Consider the following 22310-nt stretch of genomic DNA (forward strand, 5'->3'; position numbering starts at 1 on the left):
ATGTGGTTCTCACCTGACAGCGTTGTTTGTTGTTCAAGGGGATTTGTTTTTCTATCCTAGCAGATTAGTTGCAGCAGCCTCATTTGTAGCATAATATGGAGTATACACAGCGTTTTCTTTTTGTGTGCAGAAAAATAACTAGGAATTAAAAGGGGCCTTTGGAACTGTATGTCTTTCGGGTGCTGCTTGTAGTAAGGATTTTACTCACAAATGGAACTAATTTCAGTATGTCTTCCTGTGTCAGTCATCTGAGTGAGGGTGGACTGCGTAATTTGTCCTCCGCACTAGGGTTTCCAGAACAGATGGCCGGAATAACTTTAGTGATATTCCAAAAATGTTGACTAAAAACGCCATTGCAAAATTATTGCACTTTCACTGAGTTTCCACGTTACGTGACAACAAAAATAAAATATTACTGCTTTACATAAAATCATCCCCGTTTTCTCCACCCCCACATATCCACATATTGCCCAGTGTTTCTTTTATATAACTGTAATGTGACAGTTTGTTGTACGTCCTGTAACTTGTAAATGCTAAAAAAAAAAAAGTTTCCATCGCAGTTTTGGGAAAGTGTCCGAAATACCACCTCATGGTCAAGATACCTTTGCGAGTTTTGTTCCCCTGACATCGATCTGTATCAATTAAGTGTATCAATTTAAAATTATGCAATTTTCAGTATAATAGAGGACTGAAAGTAACTAGCTGAAAGCTGATCAGAACAGGACCGTGTTCAAACACTACGAGTCACTATAGCATCTTTAGCCATCACTTCAGAGGAAAACAGTGGAGAGGCTTCAGACATGTTCCTATTTTTGTCTTTCTGTGAGCCACCCTCCCCCCCCCCCACCCAAACACACGCACACAAAATATTGGCATGAACTGGTTTCTCCTTTTGACTGAATTTAAATTAGGTCAGGGCATCTTCAGTCCTGAGGATAAAACCTCAAGCCACGCTCGGGTTCTATCCCGTGCAGTTGGCCCGATGCGTTGCGTTGTGGAACCAGCGTGCAGGTTTGTAAGCCTTTGGTGGCGCTCCACATGGCGCCCGCCGTCTCTGATTCACGCTTGTTTCTTCAAGACGCCGTTCTCCGATTCTGTTTGGTGCGCTTCCAATTTCGCTTCCCTAATCCAAGCCTTCCTCTCCCTTTGTGCTGCCCTGCTCGCCCGTGAATATGGGTTGGAGAATCAGCGGCGCGCGCACTAATGAAATCATTTGCTGAGATTGAGGATTATAGCGGGAGTGGCATTGAAACCTGCAATTTCTCTGGGGGAGGAGAAAGGCATCTGGGTGCCCCCCCCCCCACCCCCCTCTCCTCATCCACCTCTCCCTGCAATACCCTCAATATTCATTCATAACTGCAAATTCCTTCTAACCAGCCATAAACACTCAATTTATCTGGCATGCAAACACCGGAATCAGGTGTTGTTGCACCTCTCGGCTCGACGATCGCTTTTGCGCTGCAACAAGTTCTGTTTATCGCGGCATCATATACGACTGACCTCTTTCGCCGCAGATCCAGCGAGATGGAATAACACGACAGTAATGTTATTTTGACCACAAAGTGAGCTGTGGGGCAACGTAACCTGGATGTGACCCAGTTTGGAGGGGAGCGCTTGTAAATTGACTCTAAGCCCAGATCACCTTAAGACCCTTCAGGTTATCGGCACGCAGCAGCTAGCTGCCAGTTACTTTACTTTCTGACTTCAGTTGTCCATTCGTAAAGTCACTCTTTACTCTTGATTTTGCAAGTGTTTGTTAATGTTTGAAAAGACAAACAACAGTGAAACACATGGCATGATTTGATCCGGATTTGAGAGCCAATCGTTTGCTCTCTGTACTGGTTGCAGCTGATCCAAAAAAAAAAAAAAAAATGTGTGTGTTCAAGCGTGTGCGTGAAAAGTTGTGCGTTGGGAAAAAGAAAAAAAAAAATCTTTCCAACACTGTCTTTTTTTTTTAATGATTTGCCGAACTGTGTAATATAATTCCACATGATCTGTTATCTGGATCATAATGTGCATAAGGTAGTTACCTATACAGATTTATATATTTCCATAGGACCTATTTATATTTCTGTATTTATTTTAGGCTCTCTCTCTTATAAGTGATGTCGTTACCATATCAGAACAATGATAAGCAATTGCTCACGGATTTGTGCGCATGTACAGACTTCATAACATGTTCCTGATTTTTAAAAAGGAGACAGGTCATCTGCATTGTGCTGATCTCTCCGCTTTGAAGCAGCAGCGCAGGAGTGGCACACTTTTGTAACACGACGCTACCGGCCAAGACTTTCTACCTGGAGGCTTTTTGTTGTCGTTTATCTCTTGGGTTTTTCTTTGATTTTATTTTTCTTTTCACACAAAGGCAGTGACTTGTTCAACATTTCTTCTGAGGACATGTGAACCCTTTGAGGAGGACTGCTTTGCTATTGATGAATGGATATCTATTTTTTCTGCATTAAACAGGGGGGACTATGTGGAGAATAAAAAAAAAGAAATAAAAAGCAATAAGGGAACTGCACAGGTGTTGTGTGGCTGGGTGTGTACCTGCAGGACATTGCACTGACCTGTACGACGGCCGCGCGGACGTGAGCTGCGGCTCGTGAAAAGAAATAAAAAATAAATAACGCATCCACGCGGCGGTGGTGGGAGGAGGCAGGCAGACAACTGTAATGTTGATAAGCACACATACTGGAAGAAATAAAAACGGTATAGAATAAAAACATACAGAACACCTGCCTGGAGTGTTTGGGTTTTTCTTTCCGTGCACGTGTTGCATGCACTTGGAAAAGTCACAAAATTGTGCACGAGGCCGTGAAAAACAAGAATGCAACTGTGTGAGATTGTCCCCCCTGCGCTCCCCCAAATGATGTGAGACATGTCGACTTGCATGTGCATGTGGTCCCAGGTCCGCGCGCGCGCACACACACACACACACACACACACACACAGAGAGAGAGAGCGGTCAGGTGACAGGTGAAAGCACCTCAGAAAAAAAAACTGGAAATGTTGGCGAGGAAAAAAAGAAAAAGAAAAGGAGGACAGTCCACGTCTGCCCCTGGTAGCACTCAGCCATCTGCTTCATTAGAATTTCCCCTTGAGGTAACCTTGCCTTCTCTGAGAAGAACTCATTGAAAGTGAAGGGCTTTGTTTTAGATTGTCCATTGTAATTACTCACTGTTCCGCCCCCTCGATGCCTGCCTGCCTGCCTGCCTGCCTGCCTGCCGGGAAGAGATGGCGGCCGTGATGCTCTGTGTCAGGAGGCGACAGAAGACGACGAAATGAGAGAACACAAAATTATTGATGCAAGAGCCAACTGTCCACCGCTGCTGCTGCTGCTTGGTGAGTCCCTTGTCTGCTGCCTATGTGCGTGTGGTTCTTTTTTGCACTCAGCCAAATCAGTGTAATTATGTGACTGAAGACGACCAAATGAATGTCCATATATATTTTTTTGTATTTGGTAACATAAGTTTGTGTGCGGTGGGGGGGTTCTTTTTTTTCTGAATTTTTTTCAGTGAGGTCATGGTGACATCCTTGCGATTGAGGTGGCTGCTGCTGCTGCTGCCACTGCTGCCGCTGCCATGGAGGGACGACCGGCACTAATGCCTTCTCCTCTGCAGCATCTGGGATAATCTGCTCTAGTTCTCCTTGGGTCAAACTCAACAGTAATTAATCCTACCATTACCCTGCAGGCCTTGGGGTGGGTGCAACTGTAAATGTGTAGGTCTCAAGTTATGCGTGCGTGTGAGTGTGTGTGTGGTGTGTGTTTTTGGTTGGTTTTTTTTAATGGTCTTTTATGCATGGCCCTTCTCCTATTTAAGCATCTGCTCGTGCCAGAATGGTGTAAAAGCGACATTTACAGTGAATAAAATATCCAAACTGTAATTCAATTGAGAGGGACATCGGGATTTGGGTGGATTTTATTGAGCCTCGGAGATGTAAAATGTCCAAGATTACTACATAACGTGGATCAGTGCAACATAAACGTAAGCCATAAATGTAGGTTTGGAAACTCCTCACCTTTTGGAGTTTTTCTCCTCCGCGTTTACATAAAAGGGTTTGCATCTACATTTGTCTGGAAAAGACATTTGAGCCCAGCCCCCAACCAAATCTTCTCACGCTCGTAGCATGCAGGCCAGGCACTATATTTTTTGGCAGCTTTACCCCCAGAGCACTCAAAAACCCACACAGTAACTACAGCACATCCGTATTAGTGCATTTTTCCCCTCCCTGCCTCTCTCTCTCTCTCTCTCGAAAATCCTGCCGTCAAAGCCTTTTGACATCTGCCAGTTTGCTCGCAAAATTTTGTCCAAATGCCAAGTTTGCAATGCTCCAGCATTTGACGTGCGGGGCTGAAAGTTTTCTTTGTGTGTCACTGTGTGTGTGTGTGTGTGTGTGTGTGTGTGTGTGTGCGTGTGTGCGTGTGTGTGTGTGAATGCACATGGCTTGGCTCTGAGTTGCTGTGCGTGTGCCTCCTGGGATTAGGTTCATGAAAGCATACGCATGGATAACATCAGGAAGATTGCCACAGGTTGCCAACCTGATGTCCCCGCACTACCTCCCGCCACAGTGCCCTCATCCATCCCCCCAAAAAAATAGAATAAGTAAATAAAAATATAAAGCCCCGGTGGCCCCGAGCACGATCCCCCTGCTGGAAAGTCACGATGGTCAGGAACGGGTCGTGTGTGCCCTACTTAGAGTCAGAATGTTGAGAAAACCGAGTGAGCTTTTCACAACATGATACTTTGGACACGTTATAAAGTCCTCATTTGCCCTCAATCTGTCACAATAGAAACGTTTACATTTGGTTTAAGAGGTTTGTGTATTACATTATCTTGAGGGTGGGGAGTTTGGGGCACATGAAATCCTGCATGAAGGCCAAATTTTACTTCTTGAAATAAAGATTTATGGCAGGCATAGATTACAGGAAATTCAGATTTTTTTTTTTGTTAAGAAAATTAAATTCCCATTGAGTAACATTCGTAGGGATCAACCTGCATGCAGTGAATTATAATTTATCTATTCAGTTAGAAAATTAAAATCTTGTTTTAATTTAGATTCACAAAAGAAATCTTAATTTACATTGACACATTATCCACCTGTGAGGAGGTAATCCATATTTTCCAACAGCTAAGAATGTCCATGGGATGGCGCTAAATCTCACACAGCCGGCCTTTAATTGGCATATGACATTTTAGATGTCTTTTTTAAGCTATAAGCAAAAAAAATCTATTAGCAACCAAATTAATTGAGAAGAATTAAAACTTCGAAAGCAATTTAGGATTCGTTATAGACTATTTGGACTGAACATTGAGTAATTAGACACAAGAAGACATGTTGCCTTCCCTGCCATATTTTCAGCCCGACTGTACTTTACATCTGATGAATGCCACCGATCTTTTAACCTCTTGCGGCCATCTCTGTGACACGGGGTGGGCGTTAATCTGCGTGCGCAGAGACAGACTTTTGATGCGATGATGTGCTGCCTTGAGCTGTGACCCCGCTGCGATATATATCAACACAAGAACTGGCAGCTCGACTTGTCACCCTGCCATCTGCTAGCAGTCTGTCCTAAATGTCCGTTTCCCAGTGCAGACTTGCAGTCTTGCCGCAAGAAAACCCTCTTCACCCTGTTTCTGACCAGGCAGCTTCACATAAGGCTCGCAGTGATGATAAAAAAAAAAAAAGTTAAAATAAAATACTGTTTTTTTTTCCTTTTTATTATATGTGACTGACAACATATTCTGTTGGTATTTGAAAACGGTTAGCTCCATACTGATGAATGCAGTAATCTTTCACTGACACAAAAATATTGCAGTTGGAGTTTTTGAGAACCCCCAGGCAAGTCGTCTTGACAGCATACTGCTAACTGCATTGCAGTTTGGTTCACTGTCCAGTGGATGAGCTCTGAATATTTCATTCAACCACTACTATACAGTTATACTAGAAAAGCCCATCTGAAAGAGGGAGAGAATACCATTCTCTTATTTTTAGCAATCATAATCCTCCGTGACGGGTGATCCCTGAAACACCATCGCCTCCTCCTACTCCTCCTCCTCCTGTTCCCCACTTGACACACGGGAGTGGAAGAGAAACCCGAGTGTGCGGGGCTCCGAACACACCGGCATCTCCTGCCTTTCAAAACCACACGGGTAAACCGCCGTAAACACAACCGATCACCAGCAGCCTCTGCTCCCTGTTTATCACATTAGCCTGTGCCCTCAAGTATTCTGCAGCCGGGCTCTCATCCCTTTGAACCAAAGAGGGAGACAGCAGAGCAGGGTGGCCATACCATAAATCAAGTGGGGTGAAATTTTGACAGTAAACGGCCCTGCCAGGTTCCAGGAGGCAGTGTGTTGATTGGCTGTGTGGCTCCTTATAGCTGCCCGTTATAGCTGCTCCTCATATACGGTATACGTATAAGGTCAGGGCACAGCCATTAGGCATTGTTGTTTTTTTGCAATGACAATTGAATTACTGTTTTATTATTATCATTGTCTGAAGCAGAAACGGATGACAAACAATGCATATTCTTTAATTTGTCAGACTAAATATTTGTTTCATTATCTATTTACTTAAAAAGTTTACAAATATATAATTATTTGTAATGGACACATATTTGCAATTTTGCAACAAAAAAAAAAGAAAATGCAGACGTCAACACTGACTTTAAGATAAATTCCTGAGCAGGAGATCCATGTTATGCCATTTAAATGGGTTTCGTTTGGATGTGTCAACTAAACAGCACGTATGGCGCCCAAAAAAAGAGAGCAGAGAACAGCAACAAACGAGCAAACAGACGTCTTTCTCCCTCATGTTTTTCCCTGAATGCAAAAAAAAAAAAAAAGAATGTTCCTCCTCTGTTTGTGAATTAGGCAGAGGCATCAACAGATGGAACGCACATGGCAAAAGTGAGAGCCAATACTGCAATCATCCTCCTTATGTCAAGTGGCCTGTAATGTTATGTCATACAGCCCAGGAGAGCTGTCACATATACCAGCAGCGAGTGGAGTCAAAGTCTGCCGTGATTGGCCGACCTTTTCACAATAGAAGCCTGAAAAGACCTTTATTAACTCATTTCTTTTTTCCTCCGTCTTATGGATCAGGGAAGAGGGGGAGAAAAAAAAAGCCCCTGCTGCCCACCTCTGGTGTGCTTAAGGGCTGAGAACAGTTCTCGAGGCTTAAAGGACTGCCGAACAATCAGCAGCACATTCACAATGAGGGTGCTGCGGATGGAGGAGCAGTGGGCGGGGGGAGGAGGGGCGGGGGTGGAGAGCAAAGACGCGGGGATGTGAGATGTGAGAGGAAGTAATGGGAAAATGCGGGCAAGGGCTTCAGCATGTAAATGATGAAATAGAATGCTACACTAATGTAACCAATTAGAACCCCGCTGAATGTTAAAATCTGTGGCAACTTCTGTCGGCGGGGATTTGGACAATTTGCATAAAAGCAGCCAGTCAATCTTGGAAACCTATTTGAATACTTTATTATCTGTGCATTAAGAAGCCATCAGTCACTTTAACGCAACGTCCAATTTCACGTGAATTACCTGCAGATTCTGGGCAAAGAGCAGGAGCAGCATGACATTAGACATGTTCCCATTAAGTTAAAAGCAAATTTAAAGCAGATTGTGGGCACGTTGATTAAAAGGGAAAACGTGAATCTGGACGGGAGCCAATAAACCAGGGCAGCGTGACGCAATCGGCACATCAGAGGCTGTGCGACAAGCAAGTAAACTGCTTTCTCGCAAGCAGAGAAAAAGGACGCTCTCCTTCTTCTTCCTAAATAATTGATCAATTAATCACTGGCTGCGTTTCCATCACAGTTTTTCTCAAAATAAAAACGATATTTCTAAAATTTCGACAAAGTACAATTCGCAGGTGTTTCCGTTGAATGGTGTGAAGTCCATAAACCGTAATTCTTAGAATGAAGAATTACGTTTGTGTTTGTTTACCGTCAAGAATGGTTGTTGTCTGTTTCTCTTTGATTACTTGTGAAAACTATTCTGTCCTCCTCCATACAAACATAACGCGCCATTTTTACTTGAAGTGAACTGGTCATGTGACGTCCGGTGACGTGCAAATGCGAATAAAGTGTTTCAATGAGACTTTTGCAAAACACTTCTATCTCGATACGTCTGAAATACCACCTCAGGAGAGCATAAAAATCTTTTAGTGATATTTGAGAGGTTTATCAAAGTTTAGGTGTTTCCATTACCAGTTGTTTTTTTTTATTGCGTTATTTAGGTGTTGCGAAATTCTAGGGGTAACGGAAACGCAGCTACTGTAAGCTATTGCAGTTTGCTTGTTATAGCTGCAGTTTAAACAGTCGTTCAGAAACAACAACAAAGTGCGGCAAGATTGTTTGCACCCAATGAAATGTGCATCAGCTGATATAAAGTGGCAAAAACTTTAACTAGAGTTAATAAGTACAAGGTAGTCAGGGTCTGACTTCAGAAGCAAGACTCCACCTTGAAATCCAAATCATTTTTATTTATCTTCCTCTTCCTCACCTCTTATGTAAGAGTGCAGCAGTGGCGGAGCGACTTGATTAAGCTTCAGACTTCTGGCTCAGGCTGGATTTTCAAAATCTTCTAATGTCATATCTGGTGACTAATGGTCTTTGTGCCAGTTCACGATTATACATCCAAAGAATTGATCATCATTAAGAATAATTAAGTCTCTGTGGGTCTGTATAATCTACAGGGCATTTTCTTTCCTTGCACCACTGACTCTGTAATCAGTGGTGCATTGTGGAAAACACAGCGAAGCTCTGACACGTTATGTATTTCAAGACTATTTTGTCAACTACAAGCATTGCTCCTTGTATAAAAGTATTTATCGAGCGAGCCTCATCTTTTTTCAGATATAACGTGAAAATACAACTTTAATGGATTTTTTTAGTGGTTCCTTAAGAAATGGGCATATTGATGCTGTTATTATTTTTGCATTTAAAAGGCAAATGCTGCTGGATTATTTGTCAGACAGTCAAGGGAGTAAAAATTAAAAATCACTCAAATTTTTCAGCAGCATATAATGGAGCATTGGCCGGTTGTTTTCATCTTGGCTTTGTTTTACGGAACACGCCATGCATGTAATAGCCACTCATTTTGTGAACAACCATTTCGGAAGCTTCTTCTCTTCCTTTAAGCAGCTGAAGTTTTGTTTCTAATTTTCAGTCATTTCAATGCAAAAAAAAGAAAAGAAAACAAAAGTGAGGGCGTCTCCGACAAAATGCCGGCCACCTGTCTGCGTTGTAAGAGCCACCTACGGAGCAAATTTCTGTGAGGCTACAGGGTCTTTACACAGCGCGGAGGAAGCAGATTATAATATGTGTGAGGGACGACTCACTTTCATTAGCAGAAGTGGGTCCTTCGCAGCTTTTGTACCTTTGATGTTTCCTCCGTAGGTGTTTCACAGGGAATCATTTTATTTGCAAAGTGTGCCGGATTTACATTGCATGTAATTGTGTGTGTGTGTGTGTGTGTGTGTGTTGCTCAGACACAATAGACATCACTGTAAGGTTCCAACATCCCCCTCGAAGAAGGAAAAAGAAAAAAAAAAACAAGAGGGAGGGAGTGGCAAAAATTGTATTGTGCAAGCATGCGTCTCTCTCTCTGTCTGTTCCACTTTAGCCGTGCAAATATGTGTGTTTTGTGTGAGAGAAAATGTATGGGGGAGGGGCTGGAGGAGAGAACCGACAGAGGAGACGATGGAGGAGGAAGAAGAGGTGGAGGAAGAGGAGGGTGTGAGAGGGCTGTGTGTGAGGTGATGGAGGAGCAGCTGAGTGTGTCTCCGTGGCCTGGCTAAGTTTGCCGTGCGTGTGTGTGTGTGTGTGTGTGTGTGTGTGTGTGTGTGTGTGTCTCACTGAAAAGTGCGAAGAGGAGGCGGTGTTTTTGAACATCCACTTCTGCTCCCTTTCTAATCCTGGCGCCGCCACTGGGATTAAAGGAGGCAGTTAATTTCTGAATATTTCATGATTTTTGCATGTCACCCATGTAAAGAATTTAGATCAGAAACTTTCTGCTGTGATGACTCCAGATTCCTGTTCCTGCTCCCCCATCTGCGCAGCCCCAACAACTGAAGTTCAAACAGAAGCTTGATTCCTTTCATGCCTTTTCATGTTTAAATTGTATTCATTCATAACCCACGCCCGAACCCTAAGTCTAACAAGAACCCCAACCCCAAACCTAACCTCAACCCCAACCTTGTTCATTATTTTGAGTGGAGAGCTACCCGCAACAACAATAATGAAAGGTGCTATACAAACAAATTTCTATTTGATTTGAAAATGATGTTCATGAATTTTCACATCTTAAAAGACTTCTCACACTTCTTCATTATCTCTACACTAACTCCTAACTCACTCATAGACAGACAGAGAGATATGGAACCCATGTAGATTCCCTCCCAATCGGTCTCTGCGTTGTGTTGTATGGAAATAAATCAGGTACTCTGGCTGAGGACCCGACACTCCGGCAGACACGTTCAGTCAGTTCTCCCCTTTACTCAAATTAATATAGTAGTTTTTTGTTTGTTTGTTTTTAAAGCAGTAAGAGAATATATACAAAAAAAATACCACTTCAAAATATATAAATTAAATGAAATTCAGAAACCCTAATTTAACTGTTCCACATGGAAACCATAACTCCACATATTAAACTGTGAGCATAACACATACACTATTCCTCATTTCCATACCTGTCGTGAACAGCAGCACTTCAAGTGATGTGTACAGGAGAAGGCTGTCGACACTCCTATTGAGGAATTTAAAAAAAAAAAAAAAAAAAAAAAAAGTCAAACAGAGCACAGAGCACGAGTCTGCTCTCGGCCGATAGAAACGCTCGCGCAAGCTAATGCTAATTAGCGATTCCTGCGAAGATCGCCGACGAGTCGCATTTGGAACTCACAGTGGAATTAAAACATGGACAACACTCCCAGCAACATCCCAACACAAACAGAGTTGGTCCCGTTAAGCAACAACCTCGTTGGCGGACATTCTGCCAACTTTTAACACAAGCCAAACTTTCCCATATCTTACCGGCAGACCCATTCGGTCAGTTCTGACCGGAACACGCAGCAGGTGCGGCAATCAAGTCAGCCCCTCCCCCTCAACACATACACACACAGAGGCAGACACAGAGAGACAGGCAGATGAGAAGTGTCTGAACAGTGACTGCATTAAAATGAAAATTAAAAAAATAAACAATTATTGTGGTGAAATTAAATAAAAACAAATATTAAACCGTGATAGATAGATAGATAGATAGATAGATAGATAGATAGATAGATAGATAGATTTCCTCTGGAAAAAACCTAAACCAACAAGAAAAAGTGGAAGACCAGAACAATGATGTATGTATGAAAAATTCTATGCAAAAGATGTTACATTTTAAAACATCTCAGAACTGGAAACAGTTGATGCTTAAGACAGGATTATGATTAAAGGATCATCTTTACACTTTTAACAATAGCACAGAAGTTGAAAGATTCAGAGTCAAAATTTTCAGACTGTTGGACAGCAGACAAACATTTGGTTAGGTTGTGGTTTGATTTGCATTACTGAGAGACGGCTGCTGCTATAATTGCGGAGTCAAGATAAAAAAAAACGAAAGACGGCGGGCGCATCGTTCTGCTCTTTCGCGTATTTATTCCGGGGCCCAGAGTCATGCACTCGCTCTATTTTTGGAGGAAACGGCGGCTGTTTTGTGCGAGAGTGTGACTAAGTGGCTGTGTCCAATCAGCACACGGAGTGACTGCAGCGAAAACGTCTTAAACCACATGGAGGGAGTTGCTGAACGAATTCAATAATTCCCCACGTAAAACAGAGCTTGCACTCAGAGCGATCTCGCTGAGGTGCAATCCACTTCCTAATCCCCCTGCCAAAAACTCAGCAGGAGGAGGCAGGAGGGTCTTGGAGGAGGGAAAAAATTGTTTTTTCCGTGTTGGTCGGCAGCTGGCGCGCTATCCAGCTCTAGTCCGGATCCTAAACGGTTCCTTTTCTCGCCGTAGCATCACTGCCGACTTTTCTTGCGGCCCGCAAAAGCCCTGAAACCCTTTGATCGCGGATGAAGGTCCAGCCAATAGTAAAATGCAGCGTGTTGCACATGCGATGTGTGTGTGTGTGTGTGTGTGTGTGTGTGTGTGTGTGTGTGTGTGTGTGTGTGTGTAGAAGAGTAGAGAGTATTTGTGTTCAAATATAGGGAGTAAAAGTGAACAGTCATCAGGAAAGTACTGATGATACCTGAAAATGGACTTAACTACAGCAAAAAACTCCGTTACTTCACACCTCAGCTGTCAGCGTCTGTGGCAGTTTTGGATTATAAAACCACACGTTTATTGTCCACGGAAATTCTGAAAACAACGTGCCTCTCTGGCTGCGCCAACGACCTTTTCGCAACTCTGTGCGTGGGGCTAAGTCACATCCCATCTCTCGGTAATCGGCCCGCGCGGTGACGACCAACCTTTAGAGCCGCAGCTGAGTTTAAGTATGGACGCTCTGTGCCGTGTCATGGCTGAGCGGCTGGGTCACAGTTTGATATGGAGGTGCGCACAAGGGGAGGGTTTCCTGCTGCAGGCAGGCAGCCCTCTTGTCAGGGGTGCATCCAGGCGTGTCACACGAATATGCACACATGCACACACACACACACACACACACACACACACACACACACACAAACACACGTGCACATCGCCCCCCTTCCTGGCAGCCATCCGCCACAGGGCGGCTGATAAAAATAAACAAGCCCTATCAGGCAATTAAACAGGGGGACGCAGGAGCAGAATGTGTCGCTGCCTAATGGCCTTGGCGGAACCCCTCAGGAGGAGCCCCTTGAGTGGCCAATAGGGGTCAGGTCAGGAGGAAGAGACGGAGGAAGAGCAGGTGGAGGAGGAGGGGCCACACAACCAGCGGTGGCGTGGGAAATCAAAAGGTGGGTCAAGTAGCAACATCCATCTGGGGGAACAGTACTGTTGTTTGTTTGTTTGTTTGTTTGTAAGGTGTGTGTGTGTGTGTGTGTGTGTGTGTGTGTGTGTGTGTGTGTGTGTGTGTGTGTGTGTGCGCGTGCGCGCTTGTCTTGGATGTCATCCCTCAGTTAGGTCATGGTACTGTACTACCATGAAGAAACAGACCTGAAAGTGTTAATCTGATATTCTATTCATGTGTTTCCCTCCATAATCTCCAACTCAACCAGGATCACACTGAAGTCACCCCAAAGCCAGGCTGAATGTCCTAGCGTGCTTCAGTCTCAAACACATCTAAACGTACCTTCCAAGTTCTCAGACTGGCACCTTTTCGTCCGGCCAGTGGTGTCTCTCTGAACGTGAAGGATCCACAGGCCATTGTAGGACATTCCTTAGCTGACATTATCAGCCAGCGGAGTGGGTGGGGGGGGGGGGGAGCGGGGAGTATCAGCTCACGTCTCGGCTCCTGGAACAACAAGCGTTCTCTCTTACCTCAGCAGGGGAACTGAAGGTGGTGATGGAGCGAGGCAGCTGATACCAGAAGGTACAAGGGGGTTGATTTGCACGGAGACAGAGAGGTGTTTGTGTGTATTGTGTGACACACAGTGTCTGAAACAGTGATGTCACAACAGGCTCGGACAGCTCTCCCATATTAATTAACCACGCCCCTCCGCTCCAACATTAATGCACCTTATTTTTTAACCCCTTCCAGATGTAAAGGTCCAACACAGCGTACTATACTATAGACAGGAAGTCTATAGTGATAATATAGTGATAAGTGAAATAATAATTAAAAAGCAGCCTTTTTTGCATAGTGCTGCAAACAGAGGGGTAAATGGGGTTTAGTATTTTGTTTTGTTTTTTTAATATGTAGAGGTGCAGTTTTGCTCCACTGTAGTCTGGGCTGGAAAAATAATAAGGGGAAGATAGCTACAATATAGGACCTTTAAACTCTGATGTGTGGCTGTATTACAGTTCCACTGTCCACCTCAGTGAGCAGCAGCATCACTATCATCCAGATGGACGGCCACTAAGTCAGCTCCGGTCCAGTCCCAGTGTCTGTGTGCACGCGCGCGCGAGTGTGTGTGTGTGTGTGTGTGCCCGTGCAGACATAGATAGGACTCTCAAAGGGCCGGGACAGAGCTGTGCTGCTCAGAGGCTCCCATTTCTGCTCGCTCCTCGCAGTCTCCCTCAATTGCACTTTTCCTAAATGGAAAGAAGAAGAAGAAGAAGAAGAAGAAGGAGAAATAATAACCCGACCTTCCCACATCGCTTCACGCTGCAGGCTTTTGACAAAGTGACGTATTACCCCTGCGCACCCTCCCTCTTCCCCGAGATCCATCACGCTCCTGAGCAGCCCCCCCAACCTCAAAATGGCTGGCACCTTGTGGCGCCAGTCACCCTTCCTCTGCAGTGACCTTGAGACAGAGATGAAGGAACGATTGTGCCGCCGCCGCCGTAGTACAGTTTCCCGTGCAGCCCAGCAGCCCGACACACTCCCACAAAATAGAGAGAGGCATGGCAGCGCTCACCTCCGCAGCTTGTAGGGTGCGCGTGCACGCGTATGCATGTATGTGCAGTTAGTTGTGCGTGCGCGTGTGTGTGTGCGCGCGCGCATATCTGAATCAATCAAAATAGGATTAGCTTGCCTCTCTCTGGTCCTTTTTATTTCCCATTTGCTTGAGGTTGCTGATGAAATCGGAACCGGCTAAACGGCAACTCGAGGTTGCCGCGGCCACCGCAAAGCTTTTACGAACTTCGTTCATTGCAATTCATCCCGAGAAGACACATTCGTGCCCCCGGAGGAGGGCAGATTCCATCCAAACTGCACAAGTTTACAAGTTTTCCATTTGCGTTTTTTTAAAAAAAATAAAACGTAGACGTGGTTGTCTTCGTGTGGAATTTCCTTTCTGCTCCGTGTGGCGCGCGAGGCCTGAGTGGTGAACAGTCCTCCTGATAGTGAGACGCGCGGATGAAGTGACGTGACAATGTGTGAAACAAAACTGTCCACTATGATCAGCCACCTTCACGGGGGAGGAGGTAGGAAAAAAAAAAAAAAAAAAAACACCCTCTGTGGAACAAATGACCAGCCATGTGACATGGTCTGATCCCACCAGCAGGTCCGCCTCTGGTGGGATCAGCGGCGGACAAGAGAGTGATGATGACGCATGAATTTTTTAATCAAATAAAGAGGGGAAGTGATCGGAGTGGACGGCAATCATTCCGGTCACGCTGCATTCATCCCCGTCTCTCCAATGACTCGGCTCCAGTCGCCGACGCCATCTTTGCCTCGACGGCAGCGAGTGGATCTCAGCTGCGCAAAAGCAGCGAACCTGCGCTGAACTGAGGAGATCTACACACCACGCACAGCCCCCAATCTTCTTGTCTACTTCATGTTTTTAATTATAGAGGCCATACTAGTATGTGCAATATTCCTTGTGACTGCAACTGAGCCCTAGTGGTGATTTTTATTTTCCTTTTTTTTTTTCTCTCTTCTTCTTTGTTTTTACGGAAGCCCATTTGGTGCCACCCTAGAAACAAAAAACAGGGCTCAGTATCACTTTACAATGTGAAACTATCACATCATTTTTCTTTTTTTCTAGTGTAGCAGCAATGTGTAGCTAGTGTAATGTGTAAACCAGCCCCTGGCTGAAATTGGCTGAAGAGGACAGTGTACAACACTGTACACTGTCCTCTTGAAAAATAAATAAATGGACTCGCGTGTCCCGTCCCGTCCCAGCAGCTGATCCTGAAACATTCAGCCCCAGAATCCGTGCGACCACTTTGCTTTTTGGCTTCGCACCCGTTTCTAGAGCCGCAGTCGGACCTGCCTCCGACTCCGCTCGTACACCTTCCACCTGCGTTCACACTTGTGTCTCTGTCGTGCTTGTGAGTGACGACACACAGGCCTGGCCCGCTTTCCGAGAACAAAGTGAGAAACGTCTGCAACGCGAGTCGGGGAATTCCCACGGCGCGTGGTGGAGGGAGGGGTGGCAGTGTGGTGGGGGTGGCACTGTGGTTAAAGGCAGGAGTATCGGGCCGAGAACCAATGCAATTTGCATGCAAATATGTCCAGCTGGCACCTTGTTGTTATGACAACGGCACACAGCTCCAAGAATTTGCTTGGAATTGAAAGGAGAGAAAATAAGAAAAATAAGAAAAATTATTTTTTTTTTTTCTTTCAAAAGCGAGGAGACGCCGAAGCTCCAACTGCGCTGCCAGCAGGAGAGGCGTTGTGTGTCTGAGGTTGTAAAGCTGACCCCCGAGCATCTGCATGAACTGAAAATCTTTTGCAGTCCGCAGACAGGGTGTTTGTTTTTTTTTAATCATTATTTTATTTCTTTGAATGCCAGAAACCCTGAAATGACGGCGGAGTCTCTTCTCCTCGTTTTTCAGCCGATTCCTTTTTTCTTTTTGTTTCAACAAACTCGTCGTGAATTCCTCTCAGCCAGGTTGAACTTGAACACAGTGTCCTCTGCTGGCAGCGTGCGGCCACGGAGGTTTTTGCACGACCACGTGCAAAAGGAAAAAGGGGGTGGAAATAATATTTGACTGGAGGTGGTTGGAGGCTTTTCCCATCGTCATCGTGGCTCAGCTTATCAGCCGGTTATATTGGACTCCTCGCAGCCGTGCGAAAAAAAAAAAAAAAAAAACCCTCCAAAGCCGTATCTGCTCATCCTCAGCAATTCCCGCGAGGCCTCCCGGTTTAATCATTGGCCTCTCTGGCCGGTTGTTAAACCATCAGCAGGCTAATCAGTGGCTGTCTGCGTAGTAAACACCCGGTGCCGATACTTGACCCCAGCTTGATGTACGTTACCCTCCCAGTGCTGTTTTTACGCGACTGCCAGTCTTTACACATTAAACTGTTGCCTTTTTCCACATCATTGTGTTAATGATGACAGCTCGACAAAACCTGCCCGTTAAAGATTGCCTGGAGACAAACTGGTGCAAAGCGCTTCGTGCCGGGGGGGGGGGGGGCGGCAAACAGTCTATGTCAGCATCCTCGTGTTTTTTTGTTGTTGTTTTTTTAAGTGTGTGTGTATGTGTGTGTTGTAACAGCTTTATTTTATTTGGGAGTCGGGGGTTGGGGGTGAAGGTAGGACGGAAGGTTACACATCCTGCCCTCCCAGAATATAAATGCAAGAGTCTTCCAATTCGCTTAGACTCAGCCTCGACACTTTAACACAATCCTGCTCTTCGCAAAAATCTCCCATCCACCCACCCACTCATCCGTCCGTCCGTCTGTACGTGCAACCTTACCCAAGGTCACAGCGGCCGCCGCCACCAGCAGCAGCAGCGGCAGCAGCAGTTGTTGGACTGCTTTCTGAAGCACCGGGCAGCTCATTTGTCGCTTTGCCATCCAATTGAACATGTCGACACGTTGGGGACTCTGCGGCGCCGGGAAGATCAGCCACGACTTCAGCGTGGCCATGAAGACTCTGCCTCCCCGAGATCATCAGGTACATCCTCTGCACTTGTACCTCCACTGGCACGGGGTAGTGTCACCGCTGCAACTGGAAAGCAACTGTGTGTGTGTGTGTGTGTGTGTGTGTGTGTGTGTGTGTGTGTGTGTGTGTGTGTGTGTGTGTGTGTGTGTGTGTCCTAGATGTCACCCCTCAGTTAGATTGTGATACTCTTCCACTGCAAAGAAACCATCTGAAAGTGATATTCTGATATTCTATTCTGATGTCTGTGAAGGTTCTCAGTCATCCAGGTCATCTTAAAGTAGAGGGGTTAAGTTGGAACAACTGCACTTGTTCTTGTGATCTTGAAGACGTTTCGCCTCTCATCCGAAAGTTCTGAACTGGAACTGAAGAAGCCTTTTGGATTGAAATTGAAATTGGAAAATTTGAATTTTTTTTAATTTATTGGATTATAAATCCGTACAGATAATCTATAAAGGACACAATAACCGGTTTCATATCTGTTTTCAGAGGCTGTGTGAAATAAGAGAGAGTCAATATGAACTTGGGTTGGGGGATTAGTTACATTCATTTTGTTGTTGCTGTATCCTTTGTTATCTCTTTATTTGTATGTATATACGTACAATTATGACCAAATAAACAAAACTAAACTAAATTAAATTAAACCAAACTAAACTAAACTAAACTTCAACATCACAAGAACAAGACCAGTTGCCCCAAATTATTTTTCTCTATAATAATCTCCCACTTAACCAGAATCACACTGAAGTTTCGGGATGGTGTGGGAGTTAGTTTCTTTGCTTGTAGGGTTTTTTTGTTTTTTTTACGTCGGCAGTTGTAAAAAAAAAACTGCCGAAAAAAAACCCCTCCACCCCATGAGTTGAAACATCCTCCTGCCTCCAACAAGTGTAAAAATGTTTCTTACCTCACACAGATCGTTGCCATTGCGTCGAGGAGCTTGGAGCGCGCAGAGGACTTTGCCAAGAGGCACGGCATTCCGAGGGCTTACGGCGGCGGCTACGAGGTTCTGGCCAAAGACCCAAACATCGGTGAGGCTGTGATTGTGCAGGCAGTTAAGTTTTGAGGGGTCAGTGGGAGGAATCGAAGCAATTCACGTTGCTTTTCGAGTCTGACTGCGGAACATCTGTGCCCTTGACAGACATCGTGTACGTGGGGGTGCTGCACACCGAGCACTGGCGGGTCGGCCTGATGCTCCTCGAGGCCGGCAAGAACGTGCTGTGCGAGAAGCCTTTCGCCATGAACTCCCGACAAGTGAAAGAGCTGGTGGCCGCGGCCAAGAAGAACAACGTCTTCCTGATGGAGGTAGAGCTCAGTGGACAGAGTCTTTCTCTGTCAATATAAGAGCAGCTCCTCGCTGGCGTGTAAGGTTTGGTGTGTGGGGGGGGCACCGAAGCTGCAGGAAGCGGCCACTTTGGTAAAACTGTCACAATGGCAGCTTCCATACTATTCTTTCTAGCAGCTGCCGTCATCGACACCCTGCTGTTGAAAATACAAGAAATACAATTAAAAACTTCCTTCGTTCATGCATGGGAGCATTTCACACCCGCTGAGCACCGAGGGGTTTTTGTCAGTTGCAAAAACTCCTGAGGAGTGTTTATGACTCGCGGTGCAAAGAGAGCATCTCGCCGCGTCACGTTTGAGCAGCGGCCCTGCTTAGGTGAGAGCCTCTCCGCTGACGGCGTCTCCGCTCTGCCCCCCCCCCCAGGCCATCTGGTCTCGCTGCTTCCCCGTGTACGGCGAGGTGCGCAGGCTGCTGGCGGAGGACGCCCTGGGGGAGCTGAAGCTGGTCAAGGCCTACTTCGGTTCCCCTCAGCTCCACATTGCCCGCTCGGTGGAGAAGGCGCTCGGTGGCGGCGCCCTGCTGGACATCGGCGTGTACTGCCTGCAGTTTGTGCTGATGGTGTTCAACGGAGAGAGGCCGAAGTCCATCCAGGCCACGGGGACGCTGCTCGACTCAGGTAGGATACTCAGGAGCCAAAGGTGAAAAAACGCCGACTGGGGTTATTCAAAGTGCAGGACCGGATGATGAAACTGTTGCCGCATTAATAGAAGAGAGAAAACGGTGAAAAGTCCCCCTACTTTTATATCAACAGTCCAAATTCTAAAGTAACCTCAGGGAGAAATTATTCACCCAGAAAAATCCCAGACTCATCTTTAAAGTGTCAGGCTAATCCAAATCCCCCGGAGAATACATTAATACAGCAAAACGTGACCGGGGAATATGTTACTGTATGTCTCACGGCAAGATATCCGTCCAATTAGGAGCATCACGCCACGTGGTGACCTGTCGTCAGCATTGTCTCGTCTCCTATTCACGATTCAAAAGCCCAGTATGAGATGGTCTCCGTGGGTGTAATTTGCCCACATCTTTCTTTGCCAGTTATGCTGAATAGGAATGGACTTATGTTGGCTAATTAAAGTGCACTGATAGAGAGAAGGGGGTGGGTGCGGGGAGAGGAAGTCAAAACAGCCTGAACTGAACTGAACTGAGCCTTTAAAGGAAATTAAACTGGAATCAAAGCAGCGTTAGGGCTCAATTATTCATTTGCTGCTCACCACTGCTAATGAGTGACTCTCTTTTTTCTTAACTTTTCTTAAAAAATAATATCTGTGTCAGGAGTGGATGAGACGGTGGTGGTGGTGATGAGGTTCTCCAGGAACAGGATGGCCGTCTGCTCGTTCTCCATCGGCGCCCGGTTCCCCAACGATGCCGTCATCAGCGGCACCGAGGGCTCCCTCAAGGTAGTGTTGAGTACTCCAGGTTGGTCTTGGTCTCCAGACCAGACTTTTTAAGGGTCTCTGTCTCGTATTGGACTCGGAGGCATTTTTACTCGGTCTTGTCTCAGTCTCGGACTGGGAGGACTCAGGGTTTTTGATCAAGACATGTCGAGACTCAGCCAACACTCCAATAACAGATAATAACGGAAAATAAACCAGCTGCTGCCTTTTTTTTCGCTCGGTTTGTGACACCCAGAGTGACACACCATCATTTTCTTCTGTTTTGTTGTTATTTTTCTTTGACATATAATGTCTCGGTCTTGTCTTGGCCTCGAATCCCAAATGTCTCGGTCTTGTCTCGATCTCAATACTCTCTCGTCTTGATAACGTCTTGGTCTCGGTTGGCGCGGTCTTGACTGCAACGCTAGATCAAGATAAGCCGTATCGAGCCTCGCGCGAAAACATCCCAAACTCGATTGAGTGTTTTAAGAAGTTTCCGAGAGCCGAGTTGACCGCTAATTCCCTTTCACGTTGAATTAACCTCAAATCACTCGGACAAAGACGCTGCTGTCTGATGATTTATGGCCCGCACTGTGGCATCGGCGCTGGGGCGCAGCAGCAGTATTTTTTTTCCCTCCTTCTCCTTCTCCTTCTCCTTCTCCTTGTCCTTCTCCTTGCAGATCGTGGGCCCCATGCACTGCCCCACCAGGCTGGTGCTGAATGACAAGGAGACGGAGCACCCTCTCCCTGAACCCAGCCTGCCCCTGAATTTCACCAACAGCACGGGGCTGCGCTACGAGGCAGACGAAGTGAGACGGTGTCTGCTGAAAGGTAGGCCGTGATAAAAGCCAGCCTGCGCCGTGTCTGTATGCGTGGCTGTGCGTGTGCGCTTGCACGTGCGTGCACACGCGCCCCCTTCAAAGGGGAGGGGAAAAAACGGCCACCGTTTTCAAAGGTGGCATGAGAAAGACGGGTGGAGGGGCAGGGGAGGGGCGCTGCAATTCCATGCAACGGTTGCTTTGCTGAAGGTTCCCGCGACCGTTTCAGGGACGCAGTCGTCAGATTTAGTCGGAGTCCTGGCTGCCGACTACTGTTACCTCTTTTTCTCATTTGCGTAGTCTGTACACTCCGGCTTTGCAGGGACGGAGCTATGTGGTGGACAGTGGTGGCCGTGAGCACCCACAGCAGGGGGCGTAATTTGACAAAAGGCCTTACACTTTCACACTACAGCGTCTCAAGTCACATTTTTGTTGATTGATGTACAGTATAATTTTTTCCTTTCTTTTGGCGGTTGGTCTGGGGCGACACAGTGGCGCAGTGGTTAGCGCTGCCGTCTCACAGCGACAAGGTCAGGGGTTCGACTCTGTGCCTGGGGCCTTTCTGTGTGGAGTTTGCATGTTCTCCCTGTGTCTGCGTGGGCTCTCTCCGGGTTCTCCGGCTTCCTCCCACAGTACACATAGATGTGTAGGATGGAGCGGGTATTAGTGGTGGTAGTAGTAGTAATAGCAGCAGTAGTAGCAGTAATAGTAGTATTATCATCATTGTTAAACATTTGTGAAGATTTCCTGTCCTCTAATAATAAACACATGAAGACTTTTTCAGGTATGTACTCAATCTTGTCACTCAGGCTGAGGTGCCACTCATTAACGTCCTACCTCGTCTGCAGGGCTTAAGGAGAGCCCACGGATGCCTCTGGCCGACTCCCTCTTGCTGACAGAAATCATGGATGAAATCAGGAAGCAGGTGGGCGTCGTCTTCAGCCAGGACAGCCAGTGACGTCGTCTCACTTCAGCTAAAGCCGCCCGGAGGAGACCGCTGTGGGGGCGGGGGGTCGGGCGGCAGTCTTTGGATCTGTAAGGAGATGAAGAGCTCCGGAGGAGAGTCGACGGCGGAGCCGCCACCGAATTAAAGATACAATCGGGAAATGATTTGAGCGCACCAGCTACCCCCACGGCTATACATCCATCACGCTTCACTATTATTACCCCGACAGATAGCTGTCAGTTAATAGAGGAGGAAAACTGTGTTAGAAAACCAGATAAGTCAGAGTGTAAACAAACAGCCACCGCGTGTAACCGTCTCGTCCGGGGGTCGCGAAGGCAAACACGGCTGTCGCTGCAAAGGCAGGTGTGATTGATGAATCCAATAAAGGACTGGTTGTGAAAGCCTGGTTTCATTTCGACTA

The 22310-nt window shown here is 46.2% G+C and overlaps 1 protein-coding gene across 1 annotated transcript; it reads left to right on the plus strand.

Moving 5' to 3' along the window:
* Positions 1-17115: 17115 nt before the first annotated feature.
* On the plus strand, positions 17116-22290 carry LOC142905082 (trans-1,2-dihydrobenzene-1,2-diol dehydrogenase-like). The gene is made up of 7 exons (XM_076051582.1): positions 17116-17422; positions 18321-18435; positions 18546-18709; positions 19113-19365; positions 20025-20149; positions 20806-20956; positions 21792-22290. The coding sequence occupies exons 1-7, from the start codon at positions 17333-17335 to the stop codon at positions 21899-21901; spliced, it is 1008 nt and encodes a 335-aa protein (XP_075907697.1). The 5' UTR covers positions 17116-17332; the 3' UTR covers positions 21902-22290.
* Positions 22291-22310: the final 20 nt, after the last annotated feature.

This window comes from Nelusetta ayraudi, unplaced genomic scaffold (genome assembly GCF_046127955.1).
Source record: "Nelusetta ayraudi isolate G7.1 ecotype Tasmania unplaced genomic scaffold, CSIRO-AGI_Nayr_v1 ptg000005l, whole genome shotgun sequence".
Classification (NCBI taxonomy): domain Eukaryota; kingdom Metazoa; phylum Chordata; class Actinopteri; order Tetraodontiformes; family Monacanthidae; genus Nelusetta; species Nelusetta ayraudi.

What these genes read in the sequence shown, in the direction of transcription:
- LOC142905082 (XM_076051582.1), top strand. Translation starts at nt 17,333, where the DNA reads ATGTCGACACGTTGGGGACTCTGCGGCGCCGGGAAGATCAGCCACGAC. An exon ending in GGGGACGCTGCTCGACTCAG is followed by an intron (nt 19,366 to 20,024) that starts GTAGGATACTCA and finishes TATCTGTGTCAG; the next exon opens with GAGTGGATGAGACGGTGGTG. An exon ending in GCACCGAGGGCTCCCTCAAG is followed by an intron (nt 20,150 to 20,805) that starts GTAGTGTTGAGT and finishes TTCTCCTTGCAG; the next exon opens with ATCGTGGGCCCCATGCACTG.